The following is a 25,982-nucleotide window of genomic DNA, read 5'->3' as shown; positions in this document are numbered from 1 at the left end:
TTAGAACATGAATCCTATTCCAATATTTCTTTGCTTTGTCACATGTCCACCATAAATGATAAAAGTCTCCTCTTTACATTTACAATGTTCATTTGAAAAAGCTTTATAATTTTTTGATAACTTGTCTGGAGTTAAATATCAATGATACATCATCTTATAGAAATTTTCTTTTAAATTGTAATTTAATGTAAATTGTAAACCTTTCTTCCACATGTTCTCCCATTGTTCAAGTATTACATTATATCCAAAATTCCTTGCCCGTTGAATCATACAATGCTTTACGTGTTCACTTTCCAAATTTAAATTCAGTAATGTTTTAGACTTTAGCAATATGCTCATCACTACCACACAGTAAAATTTCCAATTCATTTTTAACGAAGTCAAACCCATAACTCTTCTTGTCTAATTTAGATCTCTTTCAGTTGTAGATATGTAAACCAATAGCAGACATATCCTTCTGATTCTAGCTCTTCCTTGGATTTGAGGGTAGGATAACCAAAATTAAGATATTATTTTACCATGTCCACCAGTCCAACTTCATCATTTCTCTTTTTAAAAAAGCTTCCTGTGGGGAAATCCAGAGGCATCTCGTAAAAAAACTTTATATTTATTCCAACTTTTAGAATGACATGTCTAACGAAGTAGCTGTTGAAATCAACATTTACTTTAACTTTGTCATACCGTAAGTAGCCGTGTGATCCAAATCTTAATTCATGACCTTCTAGGTCATGCATCTTATTCTGAAGGTTCACTCTCTTTTAGCCAAATCAAAAAACAAGTATCAAAATACAGTTTCAAATCTGATAAACCCAAACCCCCTTTCCTTAACAATGACTGCTCTATTAGTGACCTATGATATATTATCAATGAGACTCTTGCTTGCCACGATGTAGAGGAAAGATGCAAAATTTCTGTTTGTGTTAAGTAATCAAGGAACAACTTATAGAAACATGCATGAACAACTATAGAACTGTGGCATCCCCTCCACTTGCGCTAGTGCCACCGCGAGCACTGCGCAAATTCACAGCCCCGTTCACATGCACTTGCGCGGGTAAAGGCACCTGCTCCCCCCAACCCAGAAAGTTTGGGCAACTCTGTTATAGAGTATGTTCTTCTAATAATGTTCCTTACAGATAGCATGCATCTTTTACAGGACTGTATAACGTTAAAGAAATAATCAGGGAAAGGTTTTCTAAAATATGTACAAATGTACAACTTGTCTATGACTCTTTAAAGCAGCTATGTCTTTTCTTATAATGATGCAATTTTCCCTTGATCCTAGAATTTCAATTTCAATTTCAATTTTCCCTTGATCCTAGAAAAAAGACAGGGCTCCTTTAAAGAGTTGTAGAAAAATTCTGTTTTCCCCTTCCCACATAACTTGAACCACTGTTTTGAAAATGAATCCAAAACATCATATATTTCCAAAGTTTAAGTTATTCATTATTAGTATTAGTTATTGGAATGAAAATTTCTACTATCACTGATCCTGCCAGCAACCACCATCACTCAGTGTTTAATATATATATATATAATCCTTTAGTTAAGCATTAGTAATTGAAAATACATGCTTTATGAGTTCATGCTATTCTTCAAAAAAAAGATTTAATGAGAAAAGTTCCAACTATTCAAAGCACAAATTTCTTTAAAGCAGGAGTGTCCAACCTGTGGGCTACGTGCAATCCTGGGCGGATAGTAATGTGGCCCCACAAGATCATAAACTGTCAAATGTAAGAAAGCAGGAACCAGAGTGGTTCAAATGAATATGGATTTATTGCATGCAAATACTCTCTACAAAATCTGAGCTGCTAATGGTCAAAGCAAAATGGATAAGAATTTATAAAATTCAAGGAGGGTCGTATTCTTATGGCCGTGAAAGGACTGAAAATGTATGATACACTTGACCCCTCTCTTGGGCTCCACTTGCTCATCTCCTACAGAAATTTTTAACATTATTAGGCAATTTTAGCAGTATTTATATACATTAGCTATATTTGATATTTTATATGCGACCTAAGACAAATCCTCTTCATGTAATGTGACCCAGGGAAGCCAAAAGCTTGGTCACGCCTTCTTTAAAGTACATGTACAAGGAATAACACAACCATTTACAGTATAAAATACTAGCATTTTTAAACATATGTACATTTTTTATAAAATCTATTTTTTGAACCACAACTCAATTTTTTAACAAAAATAACAAAAATATGTCAAAGAAAAAGCAGTCAAAACAATATTCTTTTTTACTCGAGGCAAAAACTTATAAGGCATATGGTTCTCTTTGAAAAGTTTTAAATACATCTTCCATCCCATTCTCTTGTCTACGTGATCAAGGATCCAACATTTCATTCACAATGCCCAAAGCAGCTTCACAGAGCAGTCTGAAAAATAAAAATAGAGAACAACTGTATAAAATACGAATGACAGTAAGTACACTTATTTTTCATTAGCTATAAAGTTCTAGTACAGAAATATCACCTAAAATAATTACTTTATGGTTCCATTATTAGCAATAAGTCTATGGCTTAATACTCCTGTTCCAAATTATGGATCTCATCCATTTGCAAGAAGAGGTGAAAAAACTTTGTGAAGAGATGGGAGTTGTTTGCGTGTCACAAATAGAAGTTCTCTCCACAAAACCTATTTCACACTGCATCGCCAGATAAATATTACTGTCTGTATGTAATGATCAGCATAAAACAGCCTCTAAAAACTAGAATGGGATGGGATGCGACAGGATGGGATGAGACAGAACAGTAATGCTTTATTGGCCAAGTGTGAGGAATTTGTTTGGTTGACTTTGGTGAAATAGTGGCTGAGCTCACAAATCCTTAGCAAGGATTCTTAAAAACATTCCCAATTGGCTCGGTCACTGTGACTTGATTTGCAGCTTTAAGCTTTGATGAGTGAGTTCGCATAAAAAAGGGTTCAGTGTAAAAAAGATGTTGAGACTCTAGACAGGGTGCAGAGAAGAGCAACAAAGATGATTAGGGGACTGGAGGCTAAAACATATAAAGAACGGTTGCAGGAACTCGATATGTCTAGTTTAATGAAAAGAAGGACTAAGGGAGACATGATAGCAGTCTTCCAATATCTCAGGGGTTGCCACAAAGAAGAGGGAGTCAAGCTAGTCTCCAAAGCACCTGAGGATAGAACAAGAAGCAATGGGTGGGAACTAATCAAGGAGAGAAGCAACTTAGAACTAAGGAGAAATTTCCCGACAGAACAATTAATCAGTGGAACAACTTTGCCTCCAGATGTTGTGAATGCTCCAACACTGGAATTTTTAAAGAAAACATAGGATTGAACATTTGTCTGAAATGGTTTAGGGTTTCCTGCCTGGGCAGGGGGTTGGACTAGAAGACCTCCAAGGTCCCTTCCAACTCTGTTGTTGTTGTTGTTGTTGTTGTTATGATTATTATTATATCCAATTAAATCAAAGTGGAAGAACATGACAGATTAACCTGGTTTTCCCAACTCGTAAACCAGAACTGCAGAATTCTCCAACTAACATGGCCATTGCTTGAGACTCTTCAGAGTTCACAAATGCAGAAAAAGCCCAGATTTAGGACAGCTGGCTTGTGATTTGTAAGTCATTGACTATACTGAGATACCATGCTAAACTGTGGTTTAACATGATAAAAAGAAAACAACATTTCTTTCTTCTTCTCTATTGTAGCAAAAAGAGCTGAATGTTTTTTCCCATGAACAAAAAGTATGATTAATTAAAAGGAATTATATCCTTCACATGAAATTAATCACAGATGTTGCTCAGCTTCTAGATGAAAACTCAGTACTGGCCCACCAATTTAGATTCAGCAAATGAATTTCAAAAAATTCATTTCTTATTATTGCACATAAAACCAAAAAACCAACAACAAACCACCAATGATATTAAGCTATTAACACTACTGCATCATTTTAACAGTCCATAAACCTGCATACCCCCAGCACAAACAAGTATATAGAACAGAACTTTTAAAAGAAACAAAATCCCTTGAAATTACCTTTCCACGCCTTCCTTGGTAATTTCGTTGTACACTGTTATTTTTTTCTGAAGAGTAGCTGCAATGGTGTTTATAAAGGAAGGTTTTTGTTTACCTGTCAAAAATACATAATTATGTTGAAGACTTTTGAGTCTTTTTTAAAAAGAGAAATACATTTGTTTTCTATTGCAGCAGATTAAAAACTCGAGATTTCTCTTTTTTTCGAATAGCAATATGTTTTAAACCTATTACTGGTAGTCCTCAACTTAGAACTGGTTGCAACCATTTGCGGCAACCCAGACATGTGACTTACAACTGCTTTTACGTCCATTTGCAGCAACCCACAGTCATGTGACTAAAACTGATGTTTTTGCTGGAAACCAGAATTTACCCGATTTTTACCCCGTCTTTTTTACTTCACGGTATAATTAATCAAGGCAGTAAACATACATAATACTTCCTCTTCTTCTGGTTTCCAGCAAAAAATCATCCCACAATGAGCAATGAGTTCACTTTAAAACCACAATGCTTACTTAATATGCATGGTCACATGGAGACCCACTTTACAATCATCAGAGACTGAAATTGTATGTTCAATTAGAGTCATAAATCGAGGATTACCTATATGTGTTTCTGAAGACTGAAGGCTCATTTCTCTTGGATTTTCATGCCTTTTATTTCTTCTCATTCTCTAATATTTCTGTTTAACATTTCTAGTGTTAATATTAACAACAGAGGTGACAGTGGGCAGCCTTGTCTTGTTCCTTTTTTTATTTGGATCGATTCTGTCAATTCTCCATTTATCATTACTTTTGCTGTTTGTTTATAATATATAGCTTCTATAGCCTGAATAAACTTTCTGCCAAAGCCCATCTGTTCCAATCGTAATAACATAAATCGCCAGTTCACGTTGTCAAAAGCTTTCTGCACATCAAGATCAAAAGCTTTCTACACATCAAGATCAAAAGCTTTCTGTGCATCAAGAAAGACTGAAGGCTCATTTCATTGTCCATCAATGATTATACAAATATTTTTATATACTTTTTCTTTTAAAGAGTATGTGCCTAATCTTTCCACTTAGGTATTTGTTGTGCTGAATAACTTGGTACATGTAGCAAATCTCATTATTTCACCTGAAGATATAATATTTAAAAATGCTACTGACCCTATACACAGCCTAGTGAAGTTTCATGGTTCTCCCTGAGTTGACGCGAAAAGTAATCACTTCCATTCCTTCACCCTGAACCACCAAAAACACTTCGGAAATCTAGAAGCTGGAATTAAGTTTGTACGACTTCACTGGATTAGGGAGATAGGGGTATTACTCACCTTTAATTAAAGCAACAATGTACACACTGGTGGTAAGGCTAATAATTCCTTCACATTCTTCAGACTCAATGTATTCCAGTAATTCATTTAGAAAAGACCTGAATAAAATATGTATGAAATATACAAAAACATGAACCATACAGAAATTAAAGACAAGCAAATTAACTGAATTCATGACCGTGCAGAATGTTTAGATTTTAGAACCTTTTATGAAGTCTTCATAAGACAGTTAGACTCAGGTTCTAGACCCGTGATGGAAAACCTATGGCACATGTGGCACATGGAACCATATCTATCGCCACACGAGCATTGCCCTAGCTCAGCACCAGTGCACATGCGCATGCCAGTCCGCTGATTTTCGGGCCTTCCGAACCCACCAGAAGTCAGGAAACAAGCTGCTTCCAGCCTCCAGAGGGCTTCTGGGGGGATGGGGAAGGCCGTTTTTGCCCTCCCCAGGCTCCCAGAAAGGCTCTGGAGCATGGGAAGGGCGAAAAATGAGGCCACCGTGCCATCGTGTGCCAAAAACAGAGGGAGCGCAGGGTGCATGCATGTGGGGTGGGGCACATTAAATTATGGATTTGGGCACGCATGCGCACGACCCCCCGTGTTTCCCCCGCTTTTGGCACGCGACGGCAAAAAGGTTAGCCATCACTGTTCTAGACATTTCCTTCTATTTGCTGTCATATTGCTGTACTCAGCAACCTTCTGAAGCACATTTCTTCCTCAAAAGGCATCACTTCCACCTTTAGCATTCAAGCCATAACCTTCACCCATTCAAAATCTCTACTGCTGCTGCTGCTTCTAACATATTTGAAAAAGGGAAATGGGACAGAATAGAAGGTATTTTATTTCTAGAATTTAATTTATGCTTTTGAAAAAGCACGGGGGTTCTGGAATTGAGAATCACAAAATCAGCAAGTCTCCCGAGATCAGAAGCTATATTCAGATGAGGAAATGGCATTCCATATTTATTTAGCTGAACTGAGGCTTTAGAAGCATCAAAAGTAAGTTTGCAACATCCTTTCAGTTAAAAAAAAAAACCCTTTTATATGAGAGAGGAGGAGGAGAGAGGTAGACAAGAGAGGAAAGGAGGAAGAGAGGGAGGAAGAGAGAGGGAGGAAAGAGACAGAGAGAAAGACAGACAGGAGGAGAGAGAGAGGGAGGAAAGGAGGGAGGGAGAGAGGGAGGGGGAAGGAGGAAGAGAGAGGGGGAAAGAGACAGAGAGAATAACAGAGACAGGAAGAGAGGAGGAAGGAAGAAGGAAAGAAGGGAGGGAGAGAGGAGAGAGGGAAGGGAAGAACTGAGAGGGAGAGAAGGAGGGAGGGAGGAGGGAAGAGAGGGAGGGAGGGAGGAAGAGAGGAGGAAAGAGATAGAGAATAACAGAGAGACAGGAAGAGAGAGGGAGGGAAGAAGGAAAGGAGGGAGGGAGAGAGGGAGAGAGGGGAAGAACTGAGAGGGAAGGAGGGAGGGAGGGAGGAAGAGAGGGAAGGGGAGGGAGGAAGAGAGAGGAGGGAAAGACACAGAGAGAATAACAGAGAGACAGGAAGAGAGAGGGAGGAAGGGAAGAAGGAAAGGAGGGAGGGAGAGAGGGGGGGAAAGACAAGAACAGAGAGGGAGGGAAGGAGGGAGAGAGGAAGAGAGAGTGGGGAGACAGAAGGAGGGGGGAGAGAGAGAGAGACATAGACAGACAGACACACATTGTTATAATGAAGCTGGCCTACCTGCAATGCTCAGCTTTGTAGCATAACCTAATTGGCTGGAATAGCCTCACAGATAATCTAAAAACTTGATAATGTTATCAACCTTTTATATTCCAGAGTAGCTATGTAGCAGATGTAGTTATTTTGTACAACTGTAAAATCAATCTGCCTGAAACACTGCTCTGTACTAATAAATACGCAGAAATGCTAATTATTTCAACAGGCCCTTTGCTTCTATTTTTCAAGTTAAATGTAATAAAAATGCTTGCATGTTTGAAACCTGTTTTTTAATAGCATTTAATGAATCTTCAGTATAAACTACTACTAAATTGCAGCTCTTACTTTAAGAAAGGGCTACCTGCAGGTAGACTGCAATTACGAGATTCCAGAAGTATCTGTAGGATAAACTCAGTAGTTCAAAAAATAAAATAAAATAAAAATCCAACTCAAAATCAGAACTGCATACACAGCATGCCCATTGAGGACAGAAACAACACTGTGGGAAAACAGAAAAATTGAACTAAGTGCATCCGCACCTAAAAGAGAGCTTACCTAGCTCCATTTGCTGATTTATTCACAATTGCCATTAAAACGCTTGAAAGTGGTGGGAGATCTAAGAATCTCTTAGGTGTTATTAGTTTTTCTGTATCCGATAGCTAAAACAAAAGAAATTTGAAGAAGTGCTTCTAGCAAATCAGACGAACAATAATTGGCATTTGATACTACTTTCCTCAGTCTTTTATGATCATTGAAATAACTAAGGAGTAGGAGGAAGACAGGCAGATAATCCCACTGGCAAACAAATAACAGCAGCAAAGCTTTCTGGAAGGCATGTAACATCAGCCCGCTTTGAAGGCTAAAAGCTTGACTGACAGCTCAGCACCTGTTGTCTTGAGACTTGGGGAAAAGGGTTAGAGCCAGCCATTTTTATTTTATTTTTGCTCAGCCACTTCATACCATCAGGAGCAATCCCGAAATATTCAGTGAAGATTTATTTTTATAGCAGATGTTCGGTCAATAACAAGGGCCATCCAAGAATACAAGAGCCCTTATTTCTACAGGTGTAAAAAGAGATACGAAGGCAGAAAGTGTTTTAGAAAACCCTTTCAAAACTACACTCCCTTTGCAAACACAGCATTAGCTAGAGCAGTGATAACAAACCTACGGCCACTTGTGTGACAGATGGAAAGCCAGGCCATTTTGGGTGGCACGTCGGCCTTCAAAACCTTCTGTGAATCCTGCTAGAAAGCCTTGCTCTTGCGCAGCCTCTGAGGTAAACAAAAATTGCACAAGCATTCTCACACAATTTTCTGAGGACCTTTGTATGCAGCTTCCCAAGGATTAAGAGGCCTCCAGACCAGGGTGGGCTTCAAACATTTTAGCAAAGGGTTCGCTGCCCAGTTGCTGGGTGGGCGTGGCCTAGTCAGCGTCCTGCACCACGGCGGGTTGTGGGGGGTCATTTTTGCCTTCCCAGGCTCCGGAGGCTTTCCCTGAGGCTCTGGGAGGGTGAAAACATTCTCCCTATGTTCCGGAGGCCTTCTGGAGGCCGGAAACAAGCCCATTTCCAGCCTTCCCAAACTTCCAGTAGGCCCCTTTTCGCCCTCCCCAAGCCTTCATGCGCACCCTGCACTTACCTGCATCCAAAACGGGCCGCGTGGGTACTCCTGGGAGGGGAGGAAAGGGGTGGGTAGGGCCAGCCAGGAGTGGGATTTGGGGGTTCTCCAAACTGCACAGAATCTTAGCTAGAAGTTCTCCCAAACCCCTGCGAACCCCCAGCAGTGCACCCTGCTCCAGAGCCTCTAGAAGCCACGCAAGAGGACCTTGCTCTCACACAATCTCTAAGTGATCCTTATCCTTTCTGGCACCAGGGACTGGTTTCAAAAGGAAAAACTGTCTTCCACAAACCAGGAAGGGATGCAACCTAGATCCTGTGTATGCGCAGATGAAGCTTCGCTCACTTGTCCACTGCTGGTGTGGCCTGTTTCCTAACTGGCCATGGGTCAGTACCAGTTGGGTACCTCTGCTCCAAGGCATCCGAAAATCGCATGAGCATTCTCAAGTGATTTTCTGAGCCTCCATATTTTGGAGGGTAGGGAGAGGAGAGCAGGAGATGCGATAGGAAATCAAGAGGTGGGGGTGGGGTGTATGAAACGGTGAGTCAAGGTAGGCCTTTTCTGAATGTTTCACATGCCAAGCCCAAAAGGTATACCAACATTGAGCTAGAGCAAGAGTCTGCAACCTTAAACACTCAAAAGAGCCATTTGGACCTGTTTCCCATAGGAAAAAACAAAACAAAACACAGGGAGCCACAAAACCTGGGTAGGCATGGACAACTCAACATTACTCACTCCCACCCAGTCACATGACTTCCCCTAGCCACACCTACCCAGCCAGTCATTAGGGCAGAGACCTGGAATCACAAAACCATTTTCTCTCCCCCCCCCCTTTATATCTATGTCTCTCTCTCCCCCTCTCCCTATCTGTATCTCTCTCTCCCTCTCTTCCCCTCTCTCTTCCCCTCTATATCTCCCTCTCTGTATCTCTCTATATCTCTCCTCTCCCTATCCCTCTCTCCCCCTCTCTCTATAACTCTGTCTCTCTCTCTGTGTCTCTCTCCCCTTTCTGTATCTGTATCTCTTTCTCCCCCTCTCCGTATCTCTTTTTTCTCCTCTTTCCCTCTTTATTTCTCTCCTTCTCCCTCTATCTCCCCTCTCTCCATCTCCCCCTCTCTCTATATTTCTCTGCGTGTGTGTGTCTCTTTCCCTATGTCTCTGGTTGTGTTTGTGTATCTCTGTCTCTGTGTCTCTTCTCACTCTCTCAGAAGATCTCAGAAAGCCCAGTGAGCTCTCCTTGGGGCTCTTCACTCTTCTCTTTCTTCTTTTTGGAAATCCGGACTGGCTGAGGAATGAACGCAAACCACAGCAGAGGCTTCACTTCAGGCAACCCTCCTCCTTCTTCTCCTCTCGCAACTCCCTGGCCAGCTGTGGTGGGGCTGGGAGTGTGCGCACGAACGGGGAGACCCTATTCAAGTGAGCGGGCAGGCTTGGCCACAATGCAGCAAAGGTGTACGTGGGGCAGGTGGCACTCACTTGAGGGTCTCCCTACTCGTGCGCACACTCCCAGCCCTGCCACAGCCATCCAGAGGATCACAAGAAGAGGAGAGTCACCCAAACAGAAGCCTCTGCTGCGGTTCCCACTCGTTCCTCAGCCAGCCCGGATTTTCAAAAAGAAGAAAGAAAAGCAATAGCAAAGAACTCCAAGGAGAACTCGCCAGCTTGGCCCAGCCTCGGCTTTCCTGATCCCAGGAGTGGGTGTGCGAGGTTCGACGGGACCAGCCCTTTTCCCGCTGCCCTGAGCTTTTTAAAGCCGCAGCTGTGCACTGCGGGCCCATCCCCCTTTCCGTCGTCTCCTCCCAGATTCCATTCCCACCGCACCAGTCCTCGTGTTAGCGAAGCCAGTGTCAGTCACAGTTGGGACGGGCCAGTGTCTCAGGGCGGAGAGCAGGTTGCGTGTCTCCCCAAGCAACCGAGGCACACCCAGCACCAACAGGGCTGGAAGAAGCTACAGCAAGAGTGAGGTGCTGGAGAATCAGCTCCGACCACTTCTCCATCTCCCACCATCACCCTTACCTTCTCAGGCCAGGGGAGGGGAGGGGAGGGGCCAGCCAGTTATGGGACAGGGAGCCGCAGCAGGGGGCCCAAAGAGCCACAAGCGGCTCGGGAGCTGCAGGTTGCCAACACCCAAGCTAGAGTGACATGATAAAAATGATTTCCATTTCAAGACACTCCTGGGAATTCTTTTCGCCTCATACTCCATGCTGAAAAGACCCTATCTTTCAGGGTCTTTTCAGCATGGAGTATGAGGGGAAAAGAATTCCCAGGAGTGTCTTGAAATGGAAATCATTTTTGACATTGCCCGTGATTCTGTGTGAGTAGGGAATAGTGTTTCTCACCATAGTGATTTTAAGATGCGTGGACTTCAACTCCCAGAATTCTCCAGCCACCATAGCAAGTTAGTTATTGCTTGTTTGGCTTATCATATCCAGCCAGATCATAAAATTAAACTCTTGCTAAATTCACACATTACAGCAAGCCATAAAACATACCTCATAAACCCCTATGTATGAATTCATATAACAGGCTAAGACCCTAACAAAGTACAGTGGTACCTCAGAACTTGTTACTAATTGGTCCCAAGAATTGCGATAAGTCCCAAAAATGTATCAAACAAACCACGTGACTTTCTACGTGACCCTTGGTTTTGGTTGGAAAGGACTTTATGTCTGTTCCTTTTCCTATGTCAGTGAATTTCCCAGCATGACTGTCCTTTCCTGTCCTTTCTCTGTGACCATCCCCTTCTTTCTATTGCAGTGCATCAAATACCAAACAAATGATGGGTACCGGGAAGACATTTTCGCATCAATATCCACTGAGTGCCAAATTTGACAAGTAATTGAGAATTGAGGCACCACTATGTATTCTAGCACAGTATGTAAATTATGCACTGTGATCTCCCTGGTTATTTTTAATTGTGGTTCAAAGAAGGCACATGATATACTGGTGAACCTTAAGAAGTCTGATCTCCGTTGCATCTGATAAACCATTGAATATTTGCTTAGGCGAATGTTTCTCACTGGAAGCCTGAAATTACCGTATTTTTCGGGGTATAAGACACACCTTTTTCCCAAAAAAAAAGAGGGTGAAAACCTGGGTGTGTCTTACAGTCTGAATGAAGCCCCGCCCAGCTTCTCAAACGGAGGTTTCAGAGGCTGAAAAAAAGCATCAGAAACGGAGCTTAGAAAAAAAGCTCCAAATGGAGCTTCACAAAAGAAGCTCCCAAACAGAGCTTCAGAGGCTTTTTTTCTGAAGTTCGGTTTTGGAGGCTTTCAGAGGCAAAAAAAGATTTTTCTGAAAGGACGTTTCAGAGGCAGGAAAAAAAAGCAAAACAAAAAAGGAAGGCACAGAGCTCACAAACAAGGAACCTGTTGCTAAAAATCACCTCTGGGAACAGCTGATTGGGGGTATTCCGAGAGGTTGATCCACCTGCCAATCAGCTTTTTTCTTATTTTCCTCTCCAAAAACAAAGGTGCGTCTGATACTCCGGTGTGTTTTATACTCCGAAAAATACGATATATGGATGTCCACTCCCAGAATTCCTCAGCCAGCCTTCTGAGAGCTGAAGTCCACACACTTTCAAACCACAAAGGTCAACACCGCCCTGAGTCCTTCGGGAGAAGGGCGGTATAGAAATCAAATAAATAAATAAAGAAACACTGGCTTAAACTCATTCTTACATGAGCACACACAGCATATCTGCCAGAATAGTAAAGCGAAACATGTTACCTTTTTTTTCAAGCTGCAATTTATCTCAACCACTACTGCAGCTAAAAGAGAAGAAATAACTCCTTCATAAATCTCTGGAAAAATCAACACGCAGGACTGGACTACATGTACAAATTCTCCAAGAGGCTCTCGAGCAGAGTGAATTAACTAGGAAAAACAAAACAAAACAAAATCAGCTTTATAGTCAAAAAGCCTATGTGATGCCTATATGTCTTTTAAAGATGCTGAGACAAAAATGTATCACTACACAGATAAAAACATACAAGGCTACCAGAAAAACTTTTACTTTAAAAGGTGCATTCTTTTCAGATTCTTTCCTAAAAAATCTGCAGTAAAATATTTCTGTTTCATACAGAAGTAGGTCTCTTCACTTTTTTTAAATTTGCATTTATATCCCACCCTTCTCCGAAGACTCAGGGCGGCTTACACTATGTCAAGCAATAGTCTTCATCCATTTGTATATTATATACAAAGTCAACTTATTGCCCCCAACAATCTGGGTCCTCATTTTACCTACCTTATAAAGGATGGACGGCTGAGTCAACCTTGGGGCTGGTGGGACTTGAACCTGCAGTAATTGCAGGCAGCTGCTGTTAATAACAGACTGTCTTAGCAGTCTGAGCCACCAGAGGCCCTTTTAGAGCCACTCTGAAAGGGTCAGGCAAATATAGCATCTGTCTAAGCTTTGTATAGGGACGAGCTGACAGTACTTGTACTTCTCAACTTACAACCACAGCTGGAATGGGAATCTCAGTCTTATGTCGTGACAGTTGTAAGTCAAGACATCCATATAACTGTACTCAGTTTTATTACTGTCTTAATGATGATTGTTAAGTCCACATCTATTCTCCCAAACAGGCGATTTTTCTGGAAATTGGCAACCCCCCTGCAAATCGCAATCACATGACTGCAGGATACTGCAACCAGTTGTAAATATGAGCCAGTTGCCAAGTGCCTTAAATGCAGTTATATAACTGCTGGAATGGGGTAGGGAGAGTACAACATTTAAGATGGCTGAAGCTGTTTTATGGGCCACAAAGCACTCTTACCAAGACTGTTATAACTCTGTACAGCCATTAAATGATTGGTCATTAATTGAGGACTACTTTCCCTTACGTCACTACAGCACAAACTTCAGAAGAAACAACCAAAAATTTCAATTCTCCCAGGGCTATTTAAAGGAGGCTGAAATCAATATCGCAGTCCAGGGGCAATCATTTTATAGAATTATTTTCCAATATAAAGAGGTATTAAAAGGCTCAAGAAGAAACAGTCATGAATCTTTATAATCTGAAACACACACACACACAAACCCTAGGCTGAAAAAAGAATTTAATAGCCTTACAATGAATTGGAAATATGAAAAGCAGGTAGCAGAGACAATAAAATATGACATATTCTGGATAAAACAAAAAAAGTCTAGTTTTTAAGCTAGTCCACCTTTAATTAATATTGACCCAGAATTACAGGCAAGTCTTCAAAAAGAAATTATGTAGCACAATATCTAATAATTGCAAGTCCTACCATGGCATCTAGTGCCTCTGCTGTCGCTTTAGAAAGCAATAATTTTATTTCTTTATCTAGCTATGAAAAGCTATCCTATCATCTCTGAAACTTAAAGGGTTTTTGTTTAGTTTTTGCATTTACATTCCTGCCCTGCCTATAACTGGTCCTTTTTACAAAGTGATTTTCAAAAAAATAAAAAAAAAAAAGGGTGAAAACCTGGGTGTGTCTTACAGTCTGAATGAAGCCCCGCCCAGCTTCTCAAACGGAGGTTTCAGAGGCTGAAAAAAAGCATCAGAAACGGAGCTTAGAAAAAAAGCTCCAAATGGAGCTTCACAAAAGAAGCTCCCAAACAGAGCTTCAGAGGCTTTTTTTCTGAAGTTCGGTTTTGGAGGCTTTCAGAGGCAAAAAAAGATTTTTCTGAAAGGACGTTTCAGAGGCAGGAAAAAAAAGCAAAACAAAAAAGGAAGGCACAGAGCTCACAAACAAGGAACCTGTTGCTAAAAATCACCTCTGGGAACAGCTGATTGGGGGTATTCCGAGAGGTTGATCCACCTGCCAATCAGCTTTTTTCTTATTTTCCTCTCCAAAAACAAAGGTGCGTCTGATACTCCGGTGTGTTTTATACTCCGAAAAATACGATATATGGATGTCCACTCCCAGAATTCCTCAGCCAGCCTTCTGAGAGCTGAAGTCCACACACTTTCAAACCACAAAGGTCAACACCGCCCTGAGTCCTTCGGGAGAAGGGCGGTATAGAAATCAAATAAATAAATAAAGAAACACTGGCTTAAACTCATTCTTACATGAGCACACACAGCATATCTGCCAGAATAGTAAAGCGAAACATGTTACCTTTTTTTTCAAGCTGCAATTTATCTCAACCACTACTGCAGCTAAAAGAGAAGAAATAACTCCTTCATAAATCTCTGGAAAAATCAACACGCAGGACTGGACTACATGTACAAATTCTCCAAGAGGCTCTCGAGCAGAGTGAATTAACTAGGAAAAAAACAAACAAACAAAATCAGCTTTATAGTCAAAAAGCCTATGTGATGCCTATATGTCTTTTAAAGATGCTGAGACAAAAATGTATCACTACACAGATAAAAACATACAAGGCTACCAGAAAAACTTTTACTTTAAAAGGTGCATTCTTTTCAGATTCTTTCCTAAAAAATCTGCAGTAAAATATTTCTGTTTCATACAGAAGTAGGTCTCTTCACTTTTTTTAAATTTGCATTTATATCCCACCCTTCTCCGAAGACTCAGGGCGGCTTACACTATGTCAAGCAATAGTCTTCATCCATTTGTATATTATATACAAAGTCAACTTATTGCCCCCAACAATCTGGGTCCTCATTTTACCTACCTTATAAAGGATGGACGGCTGAGTCAACCTTGGGGCTGGTGGGACTTGAACCTGCAGTAATTGCAGGCAGCTGCTGTTAATAACAGACTGTCTTAGCAGTCTGAGCCACCAGAGGCCCTTTTAGAGCCACTCTGAAAGGGTCAGGCAAATATAGCATCTGTCTAAGCTTTGTATAGGGACGAGCTGACAGTACTTGTACTTCTCAACTTACAACCACAGCTGGAATGGGAATCTCAGTCTTATGTCGTGACAGTTGTAAGTCAAGACATCCATATAACTGTACTCAGTTTTATTACTGTCTTAATGATGATTGTTAAGTCCACATCTATTCTCCCAAACAGGCGATTTTTCTGGAAATTGGCAACCCCCCTGCAAATCGCAATCACATGACTGCAGGATACTGCAACCAGTTGTAAATATGAGCCAGTTGCCAAGTGCCTTAAATGCAGTTATATAACTGCTGGAATGGGGTAGGGAGAGTACAACATTTAAGATGGCTGAAGCTGTTTTATGGGCCACAAAGCACTCTTACCAAGACTGTTATAACTCTGTACAGCCATTAAATGATTGGTCATTAATTGAGGACTACTTTCCCTTACGTCACTACAGCACAAACTTCAGAAGAAACAACCAAAAATTTCAATTCTCCCAGGGCTATTTAAAGGAGGCTGAAATCAATATCGCAGTCCAGGGGCAATCATTTTATAGAATTATTTTCCAATATAAAGAGGTATTAAAAGGCTCAAGAAGAAACAGTCATGAATCTTTATAATCTGAAACACACACACACACAAACCCTAGGCTGAAAAAAGAATTTAATAGCCTTACAATGAATTGGAAATATGAAAAGCAGGTAGCAGAGACAATAAAATATGACATATTCTGGATAAAACAAAAAAAGTCTAGTTTTTAAGCTAGTCCACCTTTAATTAATATTGACCCAGAATTACAGGCAAGTCTTCAAAAAGAAATTATGTAGCACAATATCTAATAATTGCAAGTCCTACCATGGCATCTAGTGCCTCTGCTGTCGCTTTAGAAAGCAATAATTTTATTTCTTTATCTAGCTATGAAAAGCTATCCTATCATCTCTGAAACTTAAAGGGGTTTTTGTTTAGTTTTTTGCATTTACATTCCTGCCCTGCCTATAACTGGTCCTTTTTACAAAGTGATTTTCAAAAAAAAATAAAAAAAAATAAAAAAGGGTAAGTGTTATCTCTGAAAATGTGGGACTGTATAATGATTTTCATGTGGAGTTGTCAAAGCTCCCACTTAAAACACTACCAAGTTCTGAGCGGTTTTTAGCTCCGTCACAAAATGTCACCCAATGTCAAGTTTTTCATTAGAAAACTGAACACCTTGGCTAATATGAGTTGGTTAGAAAGTAATTGCATCTTGGTATTTTAAAAGGAAGGCAAAGTCTGAAATATACTGGAAATGTTCAAAGCAAAACTTAAAAGTCTGGAGCTATGGTGGAGGACCATTTCTCCCAATTACAGCTGCAGAATTCTTTCTTTTATAAACAAGGATCAGAATGGGATTGGTTATGAGGACCCAGATTGTTGGGGGGGGGCAATAAGTTGACTTTGTATATAAATATACAAATAGGATGAGACTATTGCCTTACACAATGTAAGCCGCCCTGAGTCTTCGGAGAAGGGCGGGATATAAATTCAAATAAAAAAATAATTTAAAAAAACCCTAAGAACAATTGTTGAAATGGAAAAATTTAAACGGGGGGGGGGGGGGAGCATAAAATTACGGCCAAGTTTAGATGCAACCAGTACCTGTATCCCTTCTTCTTGTCTTCTGAGAGTAAGTGCCATAGACTCTAGAATTTTCTGGAACATTTTCTGAACATTAGTTAGAAGTTCTATTATGCAATCAGGGTTGACAATGTCACAGGCTAAGAAAGCTTCGACAATCTCTCTCAGGATAGAAAGTAACGTTGGAATGAAAACGAAGCCTTTTCCTAACAAAACGAAACAAAACGATGTGATGGTGCAGCCAAAACAGTATAGGCACATTCTAAGATTGTAACTTCAAAAGTGTAATGGATCAAAAAAGAAATTGAATCTGCTTATTCAGCACTGCTCAGTTTTCCCTTCCATTTATCTCTGTAAACCCAGTTTTTATTTATTTGTTTTATTTATTAAATTTATGTTTTTGGAAAAGTTGTACACGCTGGAGGGGATCCCTGGAAGAGGAAACAAGGTGATAAGCAACCAGGAAGAAAAACATGAGGAATGCTTGGACACATGGAGCAGGCTTAGTAAGTAGCTACCTGAAGGTGGAGTTGAACAGTTCAGAATTGTTATAGAAGAAGAAACAATGGGTTAAAATTACATGGAAATAACTTTTGGTTATGTTCCAGAAATAAATCCCATGAGCTGCTCAAAAGTTTGCCTTAGGAGGCAGTAACCTCTCCTCTGTTGAATGTGTGCAAATATGACACTTCACTAAATAATTTCCAAACACTCTTCCAATCTTACAGTCTATGAAGAAATAAGATGTGTAGCAGACATAAACTTACCGTATTTTTCGGAGTATAAGACGCACCTTTTTCCCTCCTAAAAGAGGCTGAAAATATGGGTGCATCTTATACGCCGAATGTAACCCTGTGGGGTGTCCAAAATGGCTACCTGGAACAGCTGCTGCCTTCTCTTACCCCTTCCACGCTTTGCCTGCTTTAGTCACTGGAACTCCCTCTGAAGATCAGCTGTGGTTTTGAAGCTGCTTTTCGGCCCCAACACGAGCGAAGCAACCTTCCGTGCTTTGCCTGCTTTTCTAATTGCTACTCCCTCTGACAATCAGCTGTGCTTTGGAAGCACAGCCCTAACCAGCCCCAACCTCAAAACCAGTGGGCGAACAAATATGCTGGGACTAGCCAGATTGAATATTTGGTAGGCAGAAATTTCCCCGTACTATTTTCTTCCCCCAAAACTAAGGTGCATCTTACACTTTGGTGTGTCTTATACTCCGAAAAGTACGGTAGTTATTCCATTCCAAATATATTGTTAGAGTCTTCCCCAATATGGTTACTTTTCAACTATTTTCAACTCTTGGAATTTTCAGCAACAGTCTTGATGTTTCAAATTCTGACATTGATATCTAGAGGGCCCACTAGGGGGAGGGCAATAAATTTACTAATTCATGGAAATTGTTGAATTTGTATTATTTCAGTAAAAAAGACAGTTACAGGTATACACCTTATAAACTAATGGAGAGAACCCAGAATCTCTTAAAAAAACAGCAACACTTCAATTACATTTCATCACATTATTTTTCATACATATCATATGCTTTGTATGCCGTACATTTGACTTTTAAAAGCTAGCCTTTTAGAGGTCTAAGTATTGTCTTGAAAATAAAATATTCAGAAAAACACAGGGGAAAGCATGCCAGCAATAAAGTCTGATATATCTATATCATATAGGACATAGTTTTGAGAATTCTGTTATCTGTTACTATATTTATAGATTGTGATGTCTGTCACTGATTTTATATTATCCTAATGGTTTTAGGGTAAGATAAGATCAGTCTTTACTATTTGTTAGCTAGTATGAATTTCATACAATCGAATAGAAAAAAATACAAAATATATAGATAAAGATATATATAAAAATCATACTTCTGGATATGATCCTAGCTGCCAGGTTCAGAAGATAAGCTTGAAATTCGAAATCACCAAGTCCAACAGCTATAAGATCTTTGCACACCGCTAGGTAAGTCTTTGTACAAAAACAAAAAACAGGTATGTTTTACATTTATAAACCAACAAAAATTTACTTTTTGTATACTTCTAAAATGGCACAGCTAAGATTAGGTCATTTTTCAGATGATTTATTCAGAAACAAAAGTTACTAGTTCTCAATAAACTACCGTGTTTCCCCAAAAATAAGACCCTGTCTTATATTTTTTGAACCCTCAAATAAGCGCTTGGCCTTATTGCCTTGCAATCAAAAGCCTGATTGGGCTTATTATCAGGGGATGTCTTATTTTGGGGGAAACAGGGTAGAAAATACTAGAAGTGGTTTAAATGCTTTCATCTTATTTATTTTTAGAAATCCCAGTGTTTTTTAATGTCATACCAGACCTGCTTACGGAAAAATGATATGGATTTTACAGAGTAAAAAAAAATTAGTGGTTTTTTTTCCCCCAGTGTATCTGTAAGTGTATGGATGAAGGTGACCGTGTAGCTATTACGGTACTCACCATATTTTTCACTCCATAAAACGCACTCCCCCCAAAAAAAGTGGGTGGAAATGTCGGCGCATCTTATGGAGCAAATATTGCATCATAGACTGGGCCATGGTGGTGGGGGTTGGTAGTGCGGCAGCGACAGGCAGCTGTGGAGAACAGCCTGTCATCGCCGCCTATCGCTGCCATCGTCTATCGGCAGTTGGATCAACCTCTCGGAATACTCGGTAACAGCCATAAAATGTAGTCACGTGACTGTGGGACATGGCAAATGCCCATAATTGCGGTCATGTTATGAGTGCCCAAACTGCAGTCAAGTAACCATGTCCAGTAGTGGGATCAAGCCAGTTTGCATCGGTTCAGGAGAACCATTTGTTAACTCTTTGAGGAGTTCTGCGAACCAGCTGAATAGTCAAGGCTGCCTGCCTGTTTGCCTAACGATTCCAGTAGCTCACACACACCTCAGATGTTCCTGGTCATTTGTAATTAATCAAAGGAAGAGAATTTTAATTAATCAAAGGAAGGGAAAAGAAAAAGAAGAAATAACCACATAGCCATTTCTTCAGCAGAAAAATTCTAGCCCCTTTAAAACTCAGGCTTAAAGTGCAAGAGAGGGTTTTTTTTCTCTCTCTCCCTTCAGTTAATAGCTCCGGACAGACAGACAGCCAAGAACCATTTAATACTTAGTTGCAATAACAAAACTGCAGAAATGCCGTCAACACAGAAACAATATAAACTTAAAGATCATACAGATTAACAGAGTTGGAAAGGTTGTTGTAGGTCATCTAGTCCATCTCCCTACCCAAGCAGGAGACCCTACACAATTTCTGACAAATGGCAGTCCCATCTCATGAAAGCCTCCAGTGATGAAGCTCCCACAACTTCCAAAGGCAAGCTGTTCCATTAGTTGATTGTTCTCACTGACAGAAAATTCCTCCTTATTTTTAGGTTGAATCTTTCCTTGTTCTTGGCAGGATTAAGCCAGAGTTTTTATTATCCTCTTTATTAAAAATGTTAATAAAGAGGAGTTTCTTGTCAGAGTTCTTATCTCTTTTTAAATACACCTTCTAATTAGCAGAATTGATTTTATTAATTTGGAATAGGGTTGCAATACTGTTTCTATGTTTATGTATTTTAATCCTGAATTTTCAGCATTTAAGTATTAGTTTACAGCATTAGACTGTAAAGATTCCAAATTATCTTGTAACCGTGTTGCTTGTGTGTGATGGAGCACCCACAATTTCTGAAGGCAAGCTGATTGGTCTCACCCTTAGGAAATTACTTCTTAGTGCTAGGTTGCTTCTCTCTTTGGTTAATTTCCATCCATTGTTTCATGCCTTTTGATGGTTTGGAAAATAGTTTGACCCCCTTATTTTTGTAGGAGCCCCTCAAATTTCTTGGCAGAACAATTAATCAGTGAAACAATTTGTCTCCAGAAGTTGTAAATGCTCTAATACTGGAAGTTTTAAAGAAGAGATTGGATAAATATTTGTCTGAAGTGATGTAAGGTTTCCTGTCTAAGCAAGGGGTTGTATTAGAAGACCTCTAAGGTCCCTTCCAACTTTATTTTTCTTTTCTTTTCTTTTCTTTTCTACTCTATTCTATTCTTATATATTGGAACAATGCTATTTTATTGTACTATTTTATTGTGAATTGAATTAAGGAGAAATTTGCTAAGGGTAAGACCAATCAAGTTGGCCTTGCCCACCCAGTCACATGATCACCCAGCCACGCCCACCCAGCCGGTCATTAGGGCAGAGAACCGGTAGTTAAATTATTTGAATCCCACCACTGACTATGCCTCCCACCCAAAATTATTAAAATTTCCAATTTGGATCAAACATCCACTTTTTGGAGTCAGTATTAACTTTGAATTGGTTGCTAAATGGCTGGTTGTAAATCAAGGACTACCTATATAGGAGCTGTGAAAAAAGCAAATTCCACGCCAGGAAATCTGATGGGACTGAAAATAAATACATCAACATCGTAATTTCTTTATACAAAATTTGTGGTACATCAACCCTAAGAGTCACGTGAAGAGTTCTAATTGTCATGACTGAGAAAAGGATTTAAAAGAGCTGGAACGTCAAACTGGAGCAACCAAAACGATCTATACTGGGAAAGAATGAATGCTTAGAAATCATTAGTTTGAAAAAAGAAAACCAGAAGGGAACATTATCAAGGTATCTAAAATCAATTCCTGACAAATGATTCTGTAAGTGGCAGGAGGTTTGAAACCAGACTTCCACAGTCACCCGCATCCCAGGTGACCAAATACAGAGAACACAATGAAGAACAAAGGAGGCCTGTTATCCCATTCAATGTTTGCACCAGTCACAATCGCCTTGCCTGGTTGATTGCACTGGATTGTTACAGAATGAAATGAAAGGAAGGAGAAGTGAACGGGGTTGAACTCCTGGAAGAAAACTGTAATATAAACACAATGAATAAAATAAAACAGATGGAAAACTAAAATCCAGAAGTAGTTCTAAATCCTAGGTTGCCGCTAAGCTGGGAAAACAAATTATGTTTCGGGTTACTCTGAACTTAATATAGTTTAGGATAGGGGTGATGTCTATACTGAGTCAGACAGATTACTCATAAAATATTAAAGCCAGCTTGTCTAGCTGGATGCAACTTATCTCACAGGATTGTTGTCCGGTGAGGAAGTGGGGGGCGACAGGAGGAGGAAGGAGTATTATGCAAAATCATTGCCTTGAGTTAATTATAAAGTAATAAAAGGAGGATAAAAATCTAATAAATAATAAACAGCATGCTAAACAGAGAACCACTACATACATACAAAGAGAATACCTGAATCACCAGATGAGAGATTTCATTGGATGGCCTCAAGGAACCCTCTTCTTCTTCTAACAAAAAATGAGGCAGAATGCTGTTTTCTATCCAGGTCCCCATGTGCCCCAAAGCTGAGAGGTAATCCTGTTCTTCAGAGACAAACTGTTAAGAGAAAGAAATATACCCAGTTACAATGGAATTTCAGGGTTTAAGACTCATTCTACTCAAATGGATAGCAGCTCTTTGACTTACGTTACCTTATGTAAAAGATGTATACTGAATCTACAGTAGAGGCTGAAAGCTCTCACTGCCGTTGCTTGATAAAAGCCACGATATGCCGGGTCACACCCTTGAATATAAGAATCCAGCGCATCCTACAAATTGGGAGAAGAAATATTAATGTTTAATACTAACTTAAATTATATAGTTAAATATTTAAACCCTCTTTTTTAAAATAAATAAATAAATAAAATCCCACTATAGATAGGTATGTGGTTTGAAATATAGGTATCTTTCCTGTTTCGTTCAAATTTGTAGATGTTTTATTTATTTCAAAATGTTTTATATTGTCTTTTGAAACAGAAACGTCCAATATTCCAATAGTTAAAAGTATATAAGGCTGAGATCGCATTTGATGGGGGTTAATTTTGATTTTGATTTTAATGGCAATGACCTCGGTGTTATGCTTTATATTCTCAAGTTCCCTAATTGCAATAGAGCTTGATTGCTTTTTATAAGCAGCAGGGTGGCTGCCCATTTAAAAATAAAGAAACTGGGAGTTAGCTGCACAGACTTCTTTTCTTCTAATGGATGATTTTGTAGGATGTAGCCAGTTCAGTGCCGTTGATCCAAAAGGTTTGCTTTTGAAATGGAGATTTCTTCTCCCTCCCCAAATCCTTGTGCCTCCATCACATTTTTAAAAAGAGGGGAAAGAAGATAATGATAGAGCCCCATCCAAGAGGAAAATGTTCCGCCCATGCAGGATTTTTCTGTACCTCTCAGTATCATGTCCACCCATGGCAACTTTATTATCATCCTAGCACAAAACAAATTTCACGCCACCGACTTGGATATAAATATCCAATCCAACATCCAATCGGTTCAATCTTCAATAAACAAATCCAACATTAATGCACTGTGGAGTTTTAAGATCCGTTCATTTTATGAAGAAGTACGAATGTCATTCTGAAGTTATTCTCAGGGCAGCGCATTCCAGTCCCTGTGTAGCAATAGCAATAGCAGACTTATATGCCGCTTTATAGTACTTCACAGTCCTCTCGAAGTGGTTTACAGAGTCAGCATATTGCCTCCAACAATCTGGGTCCTCATTTTATCAACCTCAGAAGGATAGAAGGCTGAGACAATCTTGAGCCGGTGAGATTTGTACTGCCGAACTGCTGGCAACAGGCAGTCAGCAGAAGTAGCCTGCAGTACTGCATTCTAACCACTGCGCCACCACGGCTCTTGTGTAAAGGCAGGCACCGGATTGGAGCCAGCAGCACACAAGATATGTGCCAGGATAAGAGATTCCCTTTCAGATCTTTGCTCTGCATGGCCAGGTAATGTTACCTAAATCACTACTGCCCCGCATTGGCACACATACTGGGCACAGGGAAAGAGCTCTTTTTATGAAAAGCAGTACACCTGAGTCAATGAACTGTTTGCTACATTTGTTGGAAGAAACTGCTTAAAACTTTATTAAGCACTTATGGGATGAATACAGATAATCCTCAACTTATAATCATTTCTTTAGCGACCGTTTGAAGTTATAAAGGCACCGGGAAAAAATGACTTATGAACTGTCCTCACACTTATGACCAGTGGTGAAATCCAAATTTTTTTACTATTGGTTCTGTGGGCGTGGCTTGGTGAGTGTGGTGTGGTGGGCATGGCTTGGTAGGTGTGGCATGGGAAGGATACTGCAAAATCCCCATTCCCTCTCCACTCCAGCGGAAGGATACTGCAAAATCCCTATTCCCTCCCCACTCCTGGGGGAAGGATATTGCAAAATCTCGATTCCCACCCCACTCTGGGGCCAGCCAGAGGTGGTATTTGCCAGTTCTTTGAACTACTCAAAATTTCCGCTACTGGTTCTCCAAAACCTGCCTGATTTCACCCCTGCTTACGACCATCACAGATCCCTATGGTCACGAGATCAAATTTGGGGTGCCTGGCAACCAGCATGTATTTACAATGGGTTGCAGCATCCTACAACCATGCAATTACCATTTTCAACCTGACAAATGAAGTCAATGGAGGTGGCCAGATACACTTAGTGACTGCGTGATTTCCTTAACAACTGCAGTGATTCATTTAACAGCCATGGCAAAAAAAAAAAGATTGTTAAGACTCGCTTAACAACCATCTTTCCATTAGCAATGGAAATTCTGGGCCCGATTCTGGCTGTCAGTCGAAGACTACCTAAAAAAGACATCCAGGAAGAAATCAGTTGCAACTAAAGAAAGCATTATCAGAAGGACCCGTTAGAACTGTTTCAGATGATTGTATAATAATGGTGGAGCTGACCTTTCCGCATTCAAGAACTTTCAGAAGCTGGTTCAATTTCGTTCTGGAGAGTGACAAAAGGCAGTTTCGGTTCATATAATGAGTCAGTAAATATTCTAAATAATCAAGGGCCAGTTCCGGCTTGGGCTCATCCGTTTCTTGGATTTTTACTCGCCGTCGAGTCTTATTAGTCTAAGAACAGGGAATAATATCCTTTTATTTGTAAGCATGAGATAGAGAACAATAAAACCAACCCACCCCAGAAGCTGCATAAATCTACTCAGCAAACCTCTCTATTCCTTGGCTCAGCCGTTATCCAATCACAGATTAATTCAAGGATATGTCCTAATTTGCCCCAGCGACACAGACAGTCAAGTAGGGTGGAATACTTCTTTTCAGTCACACCATTTTCCAAGTTCTTCAGTTTTGAAATCACACCGCAACTGGCGACAAGTAGAGAAAAGGTGAGGTGTTCGATTAGATCAAAGAGAAAAATCTATCTCCCTCCCACCCACAAAAATTTTTTTTCCAGACTTTCAGCTATAGAACTTTTCACTAATCAAACCTATAGAGAGCCCTCTTTTCAAAGAAGAGCTTTTGATCTACATTTTCGGCTTTACAAAATAATAAGCCATACCTGAATGTAGGAATAGCAGTAGGTGGGATGAAAGATGCCAGGATAATTATTGGAGACACACAACGATCGTCCTGTGAGAAGCACACACACAAAATAAAACCCACTAGAAACCTTTGTTAAGCAGAAGAATTGAGGGTACATCAAATGGTATCCCTGTATTTTAAAGCATAACAATAAGCTTTCAGAAAAATAAATCAGCAAGTGTGAGCTTGACACTTATTAAAGCATCTTCTTACACAGCAGCACTTACCCAATAATTTGGGCTGTCTACAAAGTGCCACAAACATAAACTAACAACCCTATTGGAATTTACATTTGGTTTGGATGAAAATGTTCACAGCTGGATAACTGCTCTTAAAGGCATTTTCATAAAATTATAGTAGTTCTGTATTAAAAAAAGGGCCTACTCATTTTAGCTCCATTAATAAAAGCTCTAGCCTGAAACATTACTCATGTCTTAAATTAGAATAAGATTCATAGAAAGTAGATGAAGATTGCAATTACCGTATCAAATAAGAGATATCTACAATGAGGTATAAGTGAAAGTGATTTCATAGAACAGAGACAGAATTATTTTCCTTATTCCTGCCCACTGATCAGGAACTACCTGTC

The 25,982-nt window shown here is 40.0% G+C and overlaps 1 protein-coding gene across 2 annotated transcripts in view; it reads right to left on the bottom strand.

The window, feature by feature from the left end:
• Nucleotides 1-218: 218 nt before the first annotated feature.
• NCAPG2 (non-SMC condensin II complex subunit G2) overlaps nucleotides 219-25,982 on the bottom strand; it is a 58,089-nt gene continuing 32,325 nt past the window's right edge. Inside the window, exons 18-29 of one of the 2 annotated variants that reach the window (XM_058179751.1) lie at nucleotides 25,371-25,441; nucleotides 25,023-25,176; nucleotides 24,755-24,925; nucleotides 22,486-22,602; nucleotides 22,247-22,390; nucleotides 18,864-18,963; nucleotides 17,020-17,204; nucleotides 14,716-14,862; nucleotides 7,568-7,671; nucleotides 5,316-5,413; nucleotides 4,008-4,101; nucleotides 219-2,381 (exon numbers count right to left, since the gene is read on the bottom strand). In XM_058179751.1, coding sequence (XP_058035734.1) covers nucleotides 2,330-2,381; nucleotides 4,008-4,101; nucleotides 5,316-5,413; nucleotides 7,568-7,671; nucleotides 14,716-14,862; nucleotides 17,020-17,204; nucleotides 18,864-18,963; nucleotides 22,247-22,390; nucleotides 22,486-22,602; nucleotides 24,755-24,925; nucleotides 25,023-25,176; nucleotides 25,371-25,441 — 1,437 coding nt within the window. In that variant the 3' untranslated portion in view covers nucleotides 219-2,329. Of the gene's footprint in view, nucleotides 2,382-4,007; nucleotides 4,102-5,315; nucleotides 5,414-7,567; nucleotides 7,672-14,239; nucleotides 14,863-17,019; nucleotides 17,205-18,863; nucleotides 18,964-22,246; nucleotides 22,391-22,485; nucleotides 22,603-24,754; nucleotides 24,926-25,022; nucleotides 25,177-25,370; nucleotides 25,442-25,982 lie in introns of those variants that run through there. The other variant, XM_058179750.1, reaches the window with a different exon arrangement.

Source organism: Ahaetulla prasina, chromosome 4 (genome assembly GCF_028640845.1).
Source record: "Ahaetulla prasina isolate Xishuangbanna chromosome 4, ASM2864084v1, whole genome shotgun sequence".
Lineage (NCBI taxonomy): Eukaryota > Metazoa > Chordata > Lepidosauria > Squamata > Colubridae > Ahaetulla > Ahaetulla prasina.
This window is presented reverse-complemented; position numbering and strand designations above follow the sequence as displayed.